Below are 16,392 nucleotides of genomic sequence, written 5' to 3'. Positions count from 1 at the left end.
TGAGACAAGGGTGAATCGTGATAATTGATAAGTTTATAGTTGATTTCCATGTCCAGATCATTCATAAAGAATAGAACCTACAAAGGTTGATCCCACTAAAAACCACATTCAGTCTGACATGGCATCTCTCACCAACACTTTGTTTCCTTTTTTTAAAACCCAACTACTTATCTTTTCACATGTGTTAGATTAATTCAATTAGACACCTTTCATGTGTTGTCAAAAATGTTGTCAAACATTTGATCATAGTAAAAACTGTGTGGCAGTGTTTGTGTCTAATTTATCTGTAATATCCTCAAAGGAGCTAAGGAGTTTTGTTAGACAGGATCTTCCAATTGTAGACCCACACTGGGTGTTTCTTATTAAGAGGCAACAAAGCAAGAGAAAGGAGGAAGGAGGCGGAAAGCAGAAAGAGTTAGAGGGGAATCAGGGAAAGGGAGGGTTAAAAATTATCTTAATGGCAGGTGGGGAGTAACAAAAGTACCTCAGTGTCGTGGGGTGGGAGTGTTGGGGGTTGGCAAATACCTCAGTAAGTTGGTCTGATATTTACTTCATCGGGTGGGGAGAGCTACCTCAGTGGGAGAATTGGAAAAGTATACAGTGGAGGTGTCAACAATTTTCAATAAATGAGGAGGCCCCAGTTTTTCTTTCATTGAAGTGATCCTGATACTTCAAAGCCAACATTTGTCCCAATATTATTTTTAAGTTTTTTTTTTAAATGGCAGTGTTTTTGAAACAGTGCAGAGATTCCAAAATATAAAGTTTGAAGAGGCCCCAATTATCCTCTGTTAAGGAGGTTTCCTTCCCCTGCTTTGTTGCTGTTAATGCAGACGAGTTACCAAAGCGTTACATTGAAGTCTGTTGTCACAGTGCCGCCCACAGGCGTAACAGATATTGCATGTAAATGTGAATTCTTTCAATTGGAATTATCGAGAGTCAGAAGTTTTCAGCACTTTTTGAAATAGAATATTGTGATCCACCTATCATTTAATATTTCAACTAAGTTTCTTAATTTCACTACCACTTTTATATTTGACAGTTTTTCTAACTTCCTCTCGAATGCTTTCTTCATTATTGCGATACTGCAATAACTTTCCAATATTAGCCTTAATGAAGGCTACCTGTACAGGCTGCCTGTAATGAATTTGGCCCAACCATCAGCCTCAAGAAAACGAACATCATGGGGCAGGACGTCAGAAATGCTCCATCCATCAATATTGGCGACCACGCTCTGGAAGTGGTTCAAGAGTTCACCTACCTAGGCTCAACTATCACCAGTAACCTGTCCCTAGATGCAGAAATCAACAAGCGCATGGGAAAGGCTTCTACTGCTATGTCCAGACTGACCAAGAGAGTGTGGGAAAATGGCGCACTGACACGGAACACAAAAGTCCGAGTGTATCAAGCCTGTGTCCTCAGTACTTTGCTCTATGGCAGCGAGGCCTGGACAACGTATGTCAGCCAAGAGCGACGTCTCAATTCATTCCATCTTCGCTGCCTCCGGAGAATACTTGGCATCAGGTGGCAGGACTATATCTCCAACACAGAAGTCCTCGAGGCAGCCAACATCCCCAGCTTATACACACTACTGAGTCAGCGGCGCTTGAGATGGCTTGGCCATGTGAGCCGCATGGAAGATGGCAGGATCCCCAAAGCCACATTGTACAGTGAGCTCGCCACTGGTATCAGACCCACCGGCCGTCCATGTCTCCGCTTTAAAGACGTCTGCAAACGCGACATGAAGTCCTGTGACATTGATCACAAGTCGTGGGAGTCAGTTGCCAGCGTTCACCAGAGCTGGCGGGCAGACATAAAGGTGGGGCTAAAGTGTGGCGAATCGAAGAGACTTAGCAGTTGGCAGGAAAAAAGAGAGGCGCAAGGAGAGAGCCAACTGTGTAACACCCCCGACAAACAAATTTTTCTGCAGCACCTGTGGAAGAGTCTGTCACTCTAGAATTGGCCTTTATAGCCACTCCAGGCGCTGCTCCACACACCACTGACCACCTCCAGGCGCTTACCCATTGTCTCTCGAGACAAGGAGGCCAAAGAAGATTAGCCTTAACCTCTTTAGTTGCATTCATCTCAAATAATCCTTTTGTACTACACCCATTTGACAGTTTCCTCCTTTCCACCCTAAAGATCTTGTGTAAAAAAGTCATTTATTGCTACTCAGTTGATCTAATTGTCCACTTGGACCTATTCTTTTTGAATACATCATCTTGCATATTTGATCTGTTTTAAAAGCCTTAAACTCTTTTCCTTGAAAGAGACACCTTTCGGCAATATCTCCCAGTAAATACTGCTATTAAAAAAAAACACGATTTATGAAAGAAAGCTGGAAGATTTTTCTAAACTGGTTCTTAATATATTACTGAATCTGTCTTACCGAAATATTGCACAGGAACAGAAACGCGGTGATGTTCTTCAGCATAATTCTCTTTTTGTCCAGTTTTTCCGTTTGCCTGAAGCTGGATAGAGGAAAGGGAACAGCAGCTTGTTCCAGAGTCAGCTGCTCACTGCACACACCGCTGTTTCTGCTGCTGTTTCTGCTGCTCTCACCTGGAGAGTCAGGGATGCACCGAGCAGCAGCGCAACACATCTCTTCATCCGCATTCTCCAAGGCCTTGTTGGCAATGCCACAATATAAAGCTGTCACGGGAAGGTTACTGGAAGCCGAAATGGTAAAGGTCCCCTGCATGCTTCCTACTTCCTCTTTACCGTTATCACGTTTACGGTGAAGGGATTCAATGATAAACATGTTTTGGATGGACTTCTCAATGATGACTAATGTGGAAACCGGTAAGCTCAGCCACGTGTAATGTGGGGGCACTTGTGCAGAAATCGCCGCCACCACAGAGCACCAGGACAGCAGCCAGGAGGCGCACGCTGTGCTGACGAGAAGGTAGACATCCAGCTTTCGCGTGGGATTTTTGGAATTATCCACCGGTCTTTTATCTATTCTATTAATAGCCAGGCCGGTTGTAGATGTTGCAGACATTAAGCAAAGTACTGTGATACTGTACAAGTAAAACATAGTCACAGCAGACTGGTGATGATCTTTGGAACGCCCCACCTGTATGCTGTACACAATAAGAATTCCTATTGTAGTTGCGAATACAGCAACCCCAAGAACTGGTCCTGGCAATACGTGGTAGCGTGTCTTAAACATGAGTTTGTGAGGTTTGTGGTCTTCCAGCTTACGCCCGACATTCTTCCACATGATATAAAGCATAGCAGACGCAAATACGTGATACTCAATGCTGAAAGGGTACATGTAGTAGAAACCTTTATAAAAAGCAGCGCATGTATTTATAGTACAGCTGCAATTTGGTCCAGCCTTTTCTGCAAGGAAATAGAATAAAACATTATACAGATTATCTTGAAATGTAGGGGAAATATTTGGCTGCTATGCAAACCCATTGCGTGTTCATGATTTATCATTAGTATGCACCTGACTTTAGACTTCACGATTACAAATCTGGGGCTCCCAATAACCTAATACGCCTGAAAACTATTCCAGTCTTTATAAGGGGCCAGAAATTGCTGCAATGACGCATTAGGCGGTGAACGATGTTAACTGGATTTATTACCCCACCGTTCACATCACACTATATTTGCGACTCAAATCACTTGAAATGTGGAAACAATCATGGCGCAGAGATGTCGCTGTCGCTCTGGTCTCTCTCAACCAATGAAAGAACAGGATAGAGAAAGAAACAGAGCGAATGATGGAGATCAAATAGGGTATATTAAACTCAAATTAGGGGCAGAAAGAGAAATAAACATAGAGAAAGAGAGGGGATTGAGAGAGAGAGAAATGAAACAGAAAGGAAGAGTAAGAAAAAAATTAAAAAGAACAAGTAGAAGTAGAGGATGGAGTATAAAACTGGGAAGTCTTGCTACATCAGTCCAGGGTGTGAGACCACACCTGGAGTACTGTGTACAGCTTTGGTCTTATTTAAGGAAATATATACTTGCATTGGAGACAGCTCAGAGAAGGTTCACCAGGTTGATTCCTGGAATGAAGGGGGTTTCTTATGAGGAAAGATTGAACAGGTTGGACCTATACTCTTTGGAGTTTAGAAGAATGAGAGGTGATCTTATTTAAACATATAAGATTCTAAGGGGGCTTGACAGGATAGATGCTGAGAGGAGCATAGATTCTGAATAAGAGAGCTGTGGAGGCTAAGTCATTGAATATATTCAAGTCTGAGATAGACAGATTTTTGAACTATAGGGGAGTCAAGGGTTATTGGGGGCAAGCAGCAAAGTGGAGTTCAGACCAAGATCAGATCAGCAATGATCTTAGTGAATGCCACAGCAGGTTCGAGAGGCCCTATGGCCTACTCCTGCTCCTATTTCTTATGTTCTTATATTCTCATTGTAAACCAGTTGAATTTGGGAATTGTGAATGGCAGTGTAGGTGTGCACAATGTACAAATATTCTTGACCCATGAAGTATAGAATCAGTGGTCACATCCATCATGATCAGAACAGTGAACCACCCAATGGCTATGTCATTGCACTGCTTTGATAGCAATATTGGAATATCTAGAAAAAGACCAGTGTCCATTTATTTGGCCTTCCAATATCCTGGTAATTACATGATCCAATGAAAATGGAGTTGTTGGCTATTGATAGCAATCAATCGCTAACAAATTAGTTTACAACAGATCCAGAAATGAAATGAGGAAAAGCTTTGGGAACCGTAGGTATAAAGTCACCTTTTTCCTTCCAAACATGCTACACTTAGCATATCATGTCTCAAATTACTCATATACTGTAACCCAAAATGTTATTTTCTGAAAGAAATCTATTTCATTGTGTTCAGATAGCTTTGCATCCTGAAAATGATTGCCTTCTGAGACTAACAGGAGTGTGGATGGCAAGGCTGACACAAAAATACTGCCAAGACAATAAAAAGATTTTTTTTTAAATTCCAGGAACAATACACCACTGCCTGGAGTGAGACTCCGCAGGTTCAATATTCCCATTCTGGGCCTCCAAGGTTGTGTGTCATCTGTCAAGAAAAAAATGGTATGCCGAATAAGGAATATTAATTAATCAGTTGGAAACTTACATTAAACTTTTAATGGAAAAAATCCTGCAGTTAGCTTTTAAATAAGTGGCAACCAAGATGACCATCGCAATTTACATTGGAAACACCTATTCACATTCCAAGGCTCCGACAAGAGACAGAGGTCTGAGGAGCATGGACCCAGAACAATGCCTTGCTCTAAGTGATTGAATTATCTAAGATTGCTTTACTAGCACAGCACAGCACAGCATTCAAGGCAATCCTGCCACCTTGACTTTGGAAGAGCAAACTCCCTCCAAGTGTAAATATTGGCATCCTGGGGCACCAATTCCGAACCTTGAATCTCATTAGAAGGTTCCAGAGAATATACTGAGGCAGTCATGTGACCATCTGTCCATCTCTGTGAAAGGTGGGAGTTCCCTTGAGCAAAGGGTCAAACCAGTAACTCAGACAGTGCAGCAGCGGAAAGGTGGTGTGCCTCCTTTCTCTCTCCCCAGATACCACCACAAATTTGAAAACCATCTGTGATGTGGACCCTCCAAGCTTACTGATTGCTACAGACAAAGACCAGGTGAAGAGAGCCACCTACAAGTCTGCCTCCAAGAAAGCCCTGAGTCAAGCCGGCCAGCCACAAAGTACACTGTGACTAGCCAAAGACTTCAAGAATACAACTTCAGCCAGAAGACCACAGAATCACCCAATTGCACAGACTATGTATTTAATTTTTATTTATTCTGGACTCTAATCCAACCACAAAATCTACTTCTCACTCTGTAATCTATTCTATATGTGTAATTCTCGTGTGAGTGTACGCGTGAATAGGTAGTGTTTTTTATTATTTTATTTAGATCGGGTTTAGATTGTTAAGTATAATAAACTCACCTCTTTCTTGTTTAAACTCAAGAAAACCTGTCCAATTGGTTCTTTCACAATCACATTAAAGGTAAAAGGTAAAACACTCACAGAGCTGGTAAGCACAACCACTGTTTAAAAAAGAAATAAACCCTGTTCCAGTCAAATAAGAGGAAGGGCAAGAGGGGAGCCTGTGACCCTCTCCTCACCTGGCCATAACACATGTCTGGCCATAAATCACATTAACTGGGTCCATAGGAAATGCATTATGAGCCCTAAATAGCTGCAGCAAGATTAAGTTGCATTAATGTAAATCATGGTATGAAATGAAATTCATTGGGAAGGCTCATGGCAGAGGTAATATTTTTGGTTTTGTGAAGACTAATGGTGGAGCGGTGCAAATCATCCAGCAATTTGTGGAGAATTGGAACTTATGGTGCATCTATTCTTCACTGCAAATTCTGGATTATTTATAAACTCATAATGGTGAGCACCATTAATGTGTCATTATTTTTCCAGCCATTCAGGGCTCAGTGTTCAATGCCAATTTGTGCACAGTTCATCTTCTGGGCCTGCATTCACTAGAAGCTAGGTTCAGCCTGCCCCATATTTATTACACTAGGACACTTGAAAGTAACTAGCATGGAGTACTGCTTCGACAGAGAACTTAATTTGGGGAATTTGCTGAGTGAGGGAATTCGGTGCTGTGAGGTAAGAGGTGATGTTCTTGTCTTTCACAAGTCAAGAAGCGGTCTGAGTGAAGGAGTGGGAGTCAGTAAGATCTGGGAGCTGAAGTCTAGAGGCATTAATTAGGTGAGCAGGGAGGTGTTTATCTATCTTACAGATAAACTCACCAGTAGCAGCAGCGGCAGTGGACCTGCGTGGAGACTGAGCACGGCAACTGAGGAGTTAAAGTGGGGGAGAGAGCCTCCAGTGAAATCTCCAACAACAAAAGCAACACCTGCAAAACAGCAAAAGTGAGATCCAAAGCAGGGAAGGAGCCAGCAGGTGAGTAGCTGGTAAGTATTTCTAGATAATAGTCTAGAAAGTAAAGGCATGGCAGAGAAGCTTAGCCCCATGGACTGCACATCCTGTGCTATGTGGGAAATCTTGTATGCTTCTCGTCGCTTGGATGACAACATGTGCAGGAAGTGTCGCCAACTAGACCAGCTGAAGTTTTGGTTTTCAGAATTTGAGCCGCGGCTGGAATCACAACGGGGCATCCACAAGGCTGAGAGCTTCATGGATAGCATGTTTCTGGAAGTGGTCACCCTGCAGTTTAAAAATGTGCAGGCAGAGAGGGAATGGGTGACCACCAGAAGGACAAGGAGGACCTGGCAGGCAGGGCAGGGAAAATCATCTCACATTCCAACCCATATTCAGTTCTGAATACTGGTGAGAGTGATGGTTCCTCTGGGGAGTGCAGGCAGAGCCAAGGACAGGCGTGTCTCAGCTGCACAGTGGGGGGAGGAAGATGAGTGGAACAGCAATAGTGGAAGGGGATTCAATAATGAGGGGAACAGACAGGCGCTTCTGTGGCCACAGACATGACTCCAGGATGGTATCTTGCCTCCCCGGTACTAGAGTTTAGGATGTCACAAACGGTGATGTGAATAGCCAGAGATCCTGGTCCATATCGGTTCTGAAGGCAGAATTTAGGGAGCGAGGAGAAAGATTGAAAAGTAGGACCTCAAAGGTAATAATCTCCAGATTACTTCTGGTGTCACATGCTGGTGAGTACAGAAATAGTATAGAACTAATGAATGCATGGTTGTAGAGATGGTGCAAGAGGGAGAAATTTAGATTCCTGAGGCATTGGGACCACTTCTGGGGGAGGTGCACCTCAACAGGGTCGGGACCAATGTCCTCGCGGGGGGTTTGCTAGTGTTGTTGCGAAGAGCTTAAACTAGCTTGGCAGGTGCATGGGAACCTAAGAGTAGATTCAGAAGAGAAAGAAGAAAAATTGGGAATGGGAAGACAGAAAATTAGTAAGCGTGTCTGGAAAGCAGAGGAAACAAAGGATGGAAAATAGATAACAAGGGAGTTTTGCAGTGCTAAATGGTAAGAATGCAAGAAGTCTAAGGAATAAGGCAGATAAGCTGAGAGCACAGATTGACATGTGGGAGTATGATATTATAGCTATTACTGAGACATGGCTGAAAGGAGGGCAGGTTAACATTCCTGATTATAGGATTTTCAGACAAGATAGCAAAGGGGATTTAAAAGGTGGGGAGGGGTCACAATATTAATTAAAGAAACAATTATAGCTGTGAGGAGGGATGATATGGTAGGAGGATCATCACATGAGGCCATATGGGTTGAACTGAAAAATAAGGGGAAATCAAACTACTGGGAGTTTACTATCCACCCCCAAACAGTCAGAGGGAGATAGAACAGCAAATATGTAAGCAAATCTCTGACAAGTGCAAAAACAAAGGGCAGTAATAGTGGGGAACCTCAGCTACCCGAATAATAACTGGGTTAGAATTAGTGTGAAAGACACAGAGGGAGCTGAATTCTTAAAAAGCATTCAGCCAGGACATAGCAAACCCAACAAGAGAGGGGGTGGTAATAAAAGCAAAATACTGCAGATGCTGGAAATCTGAAATAAAAACAAGAAATGCTGGAAATACTCAGCAAGTCTGGCAGCATCTGTGGAGAGAGAAGCAGAGTTAACATTTCAGGTCAGTAACCCTTCATCAGAACATATATAAGAGAGGATGGTTCTGGACTTAGTTTTAGGGAATGAAGCTGGGAAGGTTGAAGGGGTATCAGTTGGGGAGCAATTTGGTGGAAGTGATCATAATTCAGTTAGATTTAAGGGAGTTATGGTAAAGGACAAAGATAGACCAGGAATAAAAGTTCTTAATTGGGGAAAAGCTTATTTTACTAAGTTGAGATTTAATTTAGCTAAAGTGGACTGGAAACAGCTACTAGAAAGTAAATCAGTGCCAGATCGGTGAAAGGCATTCAAGGAAGAGATAGTGAGGGTTCGGAGCAAGTCTGTTCCCTTAAAATTGGAGGATCAACAAATCCAGAGCCCCTGGATGTCAAGGAGCTTAAAGGAGAGGAGAAAGAATAAAAGGGAATATTATGACAGATACTGAAGGCTCAATACTGTAGAGAACACAAAGGAGTAGAAAAAAGTGTAGGGGTTAATTTAGAAAGCAAATTAGAAAAGCAAAGAGAGGGAGTGAAAACAATATTGGCAAGTTATATCAAGGAAAACCCAAAGATTTTTTATAAATACATAAAGAGCAAGAGGGTAACTAAAGAAAGAGTAGGGCCTATTAGGGACCATAACAGTACCCTGTGTGTGGAGGCAGAGGATTTTGGTATTGGCTCTTAATGAATACTTTGCATCTGTTTTCACAAAAGAAAGGGACGATACGGACATTGCAATCAGGGTGGAGAAGTGTGAAATATTAGATGAAATTAACATAGCGGGAGAGGAGGTATTAAGGGGTTTAACATCTTTGAAAGTGGATAAATCCCCAAGCACAGATAAATGTATCCTATGCTGTTAAAGGAAGCAAGAGAAGAAATAGCAGAGGCTGTGACCATCATTTTACAATGCTCTGGCTACAGGCGTGGCGCCAAAGGACTGGAGGATAGCTAACGTTGTATCGTTGTTTAAAAAGGGAGAAAGGGATACACCAAGTAATTACTGGCCAATCAGCCTAACTCTGGTGGAAATATTATTCGATAAAAAATTCTGAATGGCAGGATAAATCTTCATTTAGATAGACACAGATAAATCAAAGCAGTCAGCATGGATATAGGGGAAGGTTGTGTCTGACTAACATGACTGAATTTTTTGAGGAGAGAACAATTGTTTTCAGTGAGGTTTTGCAGGACTCAATTCTAGATCCCCTGCTTTTTGTGGTATATATCAATGATTTAGACTTGAATATAGGTGGTAGGATTAAGAAGTTTGCAGATGATATAAAAATTTGCTACATGGTTGATGATAAAGAAGAAAGCTGCAGACTGCAGGAAGACATCAATGGACTGGTCAGATGGGCAAAACAGTGGCAAATGGAGTTCAATCCGGAGAAGTGTGAGGTAATTCATTTAGGGAAGGTTAACAAGGCAAGGGAATACACAACAAATGGTAGGATACTGAGAAGTATAGTGGAACAGAGGGACCTTGGAGTGCATGTCCACAGATCCGTGAAGGTAGCTGGACAGGTAGATGAGGTGGTCAAGAAGGCATACGGGATAATTGTCTTGATTAGTCAAGGCACAGAATATAAGAGCTGGGAGGTTATGCTGGAACTATATAAAACACTAATTAGGCCACTGCTGGAGTTTTAAAAGGGTCTTGAAGAATAGGAGGAGAATAGAGAAGCAGAGCAGTTTAGGAAGGAAATTTCCAATGTTTGGAACAAGGCAGCTGAAGGCACTGCACCCGGTGCTGGACAAAGGGAGCAGGAATGCACAAGAGGCCGGAGTCAGAGGAATGGCGACTTTAGGTGGGTTGCAGCAGTAATGGAGGTTACAGAGATAGGAAGGGGATGAGGCCATACAGAAATTTGAAGACAACGATAAGGATTTCAAATTTGAGATTTTGGGGACCGGAAGCCAATGTAGGTTAGCAACAAGACAGGTGATGGGAGAGTGGAACTTGGTGCTGGATAGGATATGGGCAGCAAAGTTTTGGATGAGCTGAAATTTAAGGGGAGTGGAGGATGGGAGGCCAGCCAGCTTTTGAGTGGCAAAAGCATGGATGAGGCTTTCAGCAGCAGATTGGCTGAGGTTGGGCAATTGTTCCCGGGTTGTGGGCATTGCTGGCTAGGGAGCATTTATTACCCATCCCCAATTGCCTTTGAAAAGGTGGTGGTGAGTTGCCTTCTTGAATCATGCTGTCCATGTCAGATGGGTACACCCACAGTGCTGAGAGTTCCAGGATTTTGACCCAGCGACAATGAAGGAATAGTGATATGGTTCCAAGTCAGGATGGTGCGTGGCTTGGAGGGGAACTTGCAGGTGGTGGTGTTCCCATGCATCTGCTGCCTTTCTCCTTCTAGGTGGTAGAGGTCGCGGGTTTGGAGAGTGCTGTCTCAGGAGCCTCGGTGTGTTGCTGCAGTGCATCTTGTATACACTGCTGCCACTGCATGTTATTTATTTATTTAGAGATACAGCACTGAAACAGGCCCTTCGGTGCACCGAGTCTGTGCCGACCATCAACCACCCATTTATACTAATCCTACATTAATCCCATATTCCTACCACATCCCCACCTTCCCTCAATTCCCCTACCACCTACCTATACTAGGGGCAATTTACAATGGCCAATTTACCTATCAACCTGCAAGTCTTTGGCTGTAGGAGGAAACTGGAGCATCCGGCGGAAACCCACGCGGTCACAGGGAGAACTTGCAAACTCCACACAGGCAGTACCCAGAATCGAACCTGGATCGCTGGAGCTGTGAGGCTGCGGTGCTAATAGTGGAGGGAGTGAATATTTGTGAATAGGGTGCCAATCAAGTGGGCTGCTTTGTCCTGGATGGTGTCAAGCTTCTTGAGTGTTGTTGGAGCTGCACCCGTCCAGGCAAGTGGAGAGTATTCCAACACACTCCTGACTTGTGCCTCGTAGATGGTGGATAGGCTTTGGGGTGTCAGGAGGTGAATTACTCGCCACAGGATTCCTAGCCTTTGACCTGCTCTTGTAGCCACGGTATTTATATGGCTACTCCAGTTCAGTTTCTGCTTACAGAGGTAGAAGCAGGTAACAGAGGGAATATGGGGTCAGACACCATCAAACATATTAAGTGGTCACTTACCCCATTACTACTTATAGAACTTTGTGTGCCAGTTGGCTGCTATATTTGACTATACTTCAAAAAAAGTAATTAATTGGCAGTGAAACACTTTGTGACATTACTTAGGACATGTTAAGCACTGTATTACTGCCAAAATCTGTTTTCATCGCATGTTTACTACCATTATTTTGCAGCATACAAAATCATCAAGCTGCATTTCAGAAATATGAAAAATCCTTGCTAAAGCAGCCTAGAGTTACTATTTAACCAGCTGTAACTACTATTGAGGCTGTATACACTGTACAGTGAAGGATGCTACTTCTGGTATTCACTGTAATATTTTTGGATTCGATTTTTCCTTTCACCATCTGAGGGGTGGCAGAGTGGATTGCCCATTCTTTAGAGAATCCATCTGACGTTTATTCAATTGAAAATCTAGCCCAGAGCATTCTCAAACCTTTAATTCTGTCAGTACTTTACTTAGTGAGTGCATTATGTTTCAAGTTGATTTTGATGTATTTGCAGTATACTAATGGGCCAGCAAATTGCCACAACATGTTATTTCTCCTTCCACTCTCACAATCTGACTTTTGCTTCCAACAGTGAATGCACAATTTTATTACCTGACTGATGGAATTAGTTTCTATTTCACTGATTTTCTAATAATTCTGGATTCCATATCTGTCAAATACAAACATAGGGGTAGAATTTCACTGTCTGAGTGGTAGCCTGGCTGTATGGATCAGCCACTGTTATAGAAACCAGCTGATTTTATGTTCAAGCCTTCTTTCTTTTGGGCCTCCTTATCTCGAGAGACAATGGATACGCGCCTGGAGGTGGTCAGTGGTTTGTGAAGCAGCGCCTGGAGTGGCTATAAAGGCCAATTCTGGAGTGACAGGCTCTTCCACAGGTGCTGCAGAGAAATTTGTTTGTTGGGGCTGTTGCACAGTTGGCTCTCCCCTTGCGCCTCTGTCTTTTTTCCTGCCAACTACTAAGTCTCTTCGACTCGCCACAATTTAGCCCTGTCTTTATGGCTGCCCGCCAGCTCTGGCGAATGCTGGCAACTGACTCCCACGACTTGTGATCAATGTCACACGATTTCATGTCACGTTTGCAGACGTCTTTATAACGGAGACATGGACGGCCGGTGGGTCTGATACCAGTGGCGAGCACGCTGTACAATGTGTCTTTGGGGATCCTGCCATCTTCCATGCGGCTCACATGGCCAAGCCATCTCAAGCGCCGCTGACTCAGTAGTGATGTAATTGATGTAATTTACAGTTAACTTAGAACACAGCAGATAACACCATCAACATTTTAGAATGTGCAGAATTTGGGCATCTGAGAGAATTGCTCATTATCAGATATTTTTAACCGAGGCGTGATTATTGCTTATTGAAAGGGGCCCTTAGTGCATATATATTGAAATAATCAGATTAGATCAATTACTTCATTTCAGATTGTGTACCCATTAAACTGAAAAACAAGTTGCTCTATAACTGTCAATATCCTCTAATTTTCTATTTCCCCATTCAAGATTTTGCATTTATTAAAATTTCTTACCCACAGTTAAATTGGCAAAGCCAAGTGCTGCCAGTCGCTTTTTGTGGTCACTTAGCTGATGTTTTGACTCCGCAATTACACCATTCACCCATAACAACAGGTTCGTAAAGACCGAATGAATCATTCCAAATCTTAAAAAACCAACAATAATCTTGTAATGCACAAAAAATGTATTAAATAAAATCAGACATCAAAACACATTATGAACTTCTTTACCACAGAAAACAATCTCCTAGAGACAAGAGTTTTAAACTTTCAGAATTAGATCTGCTGTATTAGATTCAGGAGATAATTATCTCTCTATCAAAAAGATAGCTTTTTAAAAATAACAATCTATACATATTGAATATGGTTAAAAGAAACATTGTTAAAATAAAGCAGGCATAACAGGTAATAACACAGAACATGCAAGTTATTATTTATGACTCCATCACCACTGCACCAAAGTCTCTGTTTACTATTTTTATGGTGAACTGCAAAATCCAATGGCAATTTCTCACAAGATACTGCAATGATGATCTTGTATATCAGGAGATGAATTTCACCACAGACGAAACAAATTACAAAATAAGATTCTGATATCAGATGTCAAATTATGTGAAATGGTATATTACTTTTAGAAATGTTTATTTTGGGATACCACATACAGGAAGGTGGAGAATGTGGCAACAACAAAAGTGGCAGCTCACTGTCAATTAAACAGAAAACACTTGGGGAGTGGGGTAAGTTTGATCTAACTCATCAGGCAGAAAATCCACTGGATTGGTGGAAGCCAAAACTTTAATTGACTTCATAAATGGTGGGGTACTGCAAAGTCATGCAACTGTAACTTGTTTTTTTTTAAAGCAGTGGTGGAACCATTTGGTATCAAAGTAAAAGTGGCAGAATAATGGCACTGAAGAGTGAAATCTGTTCAGTTACAACAGATTTTTATCAATACAATGTGACAAATCAGTTGAGATTGATACAACATCAAATTGAATATAACTGGGCTATTATACTCTCATATTGCCTTGTGATACTGGATTTAAATGGTGGATTGTTCTTGGCAACATAAAGCCATCTAAGATGGGTTTGAAATACACGTATGTAAATGTACAGAGCATGATAAATAAGGTTGGTGAGCTGCAGGCACAAGTTGTCACATGGGACAACTTGGCTCAAAGGAGGGGAGGATAGGGAACTTCCTATCTCTGATTATAAGATATTTAGGAAAGATCGGAAAGCAGAAAGGAGCAGTAGGGGTCAGTACTGATCAAAGAAACTATTATAGCACTGGAAGGGGATGATGTAGTTGAGGGGCCAAAGACAGAGTCTATTTACTGGATGTACAGTATAGTCTACCAAATAGTGGGAAGGAGATGGAGGAGTAAATTTGTAGACAAATTACAGAAAGATGCAAGAACTACAGAGTAGTGATAATGGGGATTTCACTTACCCTAACATAGACTAGGATAGTAACAGTGTAAAGGGCAAAGAGGGGAAGGAATTCCTGAATTTTGTACAAGAGAACTTTCTTGATCAGCCCAATGAAGAAGGAAGCAGTTCTGCATCTAGTTCTAGGGAATAAAATGGGACAAGTGGAACATGTTTCAGTAGGAGAACATTTGAACAGTAATTGAACAATGAGGAGCTGGTTTGGGTACAAAGTGGACATATTTCCACGAGGGGGAAAAGGAGGGACATACAAAGCTGAAAATCTCTGGATAACTAACGATATAGATGTAAAAAGAAGACAGAAAAGGGAGGTTTAAGGCAATTGTAAGATTCATAATATAGTGCAGAACCCAAGTTGAATATAGAAAGGACAGAGGACAACGATAAAATTGAAAAAGAGGGCCAAAGACAAAGTATGAGACTAGATAAATTGCTAACAAAAAAGGAACGAAAGGTCTTTTATAAACATAAACAAAGCATATGTGGGGCTGATTAGGGGCCAAAAAGGAGATCTTGTGGTGGCAGAGGGCATAGCTGAGGTACCAAATGAGTACTTAGCATGTGTTTTCACTAGAGAAGAGGATGCTGCCAATGCAATAGTAAAGGAAGAGACATTAGCGATAGAGGGCAAGATAAAAATAGATAAAGAGGATGTACTTAAAAAGTTGGCAATCCTCAAAGTGGAACAGTCACCCAGTCTGGATGAGATGCATCCTATGTTATGGAGGGAAGTAAAAGTGGAATTTGCAGATGTCTTGACTACAATCCCTCCAATCTTCCTTGGATATGGGAGTGGTGCCAGAGGACTGACAGATTGCAAATGTTACATCCCTGTTTAAAAAGGTGGAAAGGATAAACCCTGCATCCAGAGGCCAGTCAGCCTAAGCTTGATGATGGGGAAACTTCCAGAGACAATAATCCGGGACAAAATTAAATGGCATTTGGAACAGTATAGGCTAATAAATGGAAGACAACATAGATTTGTTAAAGGCATAGCACGCTTGACTAACTTGATCGAGTTCTTTGATGAAGGAACAGAGAGTGTTAATGATGGTAGTGTGTTTGATCTTGTGTATATGGACTTTCAAAAGTTGCTGACAAAGTAACAAATAATAAACTTGTTAGCATAATTCAAGCCCATGGGACTAAAGGGATAGTGGCAGCATGGACACAAAATTGGCTGAGGGACAGAAAGCAGAGAGTAGTAATAAAAACAAAGTCCTGTAAATACTCAGCAGGTCTGGCAGCATCTGTGGAGAGAGAAACTGAGTTAATGTTTCAGGTTGATCACCCTTCATGAAGATCATCGACCTGAAACATTAACTCTGTTTCTCTCTCCACAGATGCTGCCAGACCCACTAAGTATTTCCAGCACTTTATGTTTTTATTTCAGATTTCCAGCATCTGCAGTATTTTGCTTTTATTTAAGCAAAGAGTCATGGTGAACAGTTGTTTTTCAGACTGAACAGAATTATACATTGGTCTCCCCCTGGAGTCAGTACTGGGACCACTGCTCTTTTTGATCTGTATTAATGACCTGGACTTGGGTATACAGGGCATAATTTCAAAGGTTGTGGATGGCACAAAACTTGGAAATGTAATATATACATGGAGCAGAATAGCAACAGACTTCAGGAGGACGTGGAGAGATTAGTAAAATGGGCAGACACATGGTGATGAAATTTAATTGAGAGAAGTGTGAAGTAATACACTTTGATAGGAAGAATGAGGAGAGGC

The 16,392-nt window shown here is 42.0% G+C and overlaps 1 protein-coding gene across 1 annotated transcript in view; it reads right to left on the bottom strand.

Annotated features, from left to right (window-relative positions):
* Positions 1-16,392, bottom strand: part of otop1 (otopetrin 1) — a 30,037-nt gene that overhangs the window by 7,155 nt on the left and 6,490 nt on the right. The window contains exons 4-5 of the mRNA XM_068032708.1: positions 13,219-13,349; positions 2,387-3,342 (exon numbers count right to left, since the gene is read on the bottom strand). Coding sequence (XP_067888809.1) covers positions 2,387-3,342; positions 13,219-13,349 — 1,087 coding nt within the window. The remainder of the gene's footprint in view (positions 1-2,386; positions 3,343-13,218; positions 13,350-16,392) is intronic.

The sequence above is a fragment of the Heterodontus francisci genome, chromosome 1 (assembly GCF_036365525.1).
Source record: "Heterodontus francisci isolate sHetFra1 chromosome 1, sHetFra1.hap1, whole genome shotgun sequence".
NCBI lineage: Eukaryota > Metazoa > Chordata > Chondrichthyes > Heterodontiformes > Heterodontidae > Heterodontus > Heterodontus francisci.
This window is presented reverse-complemented; position numbering and strand designations above follow the sequence as displayed.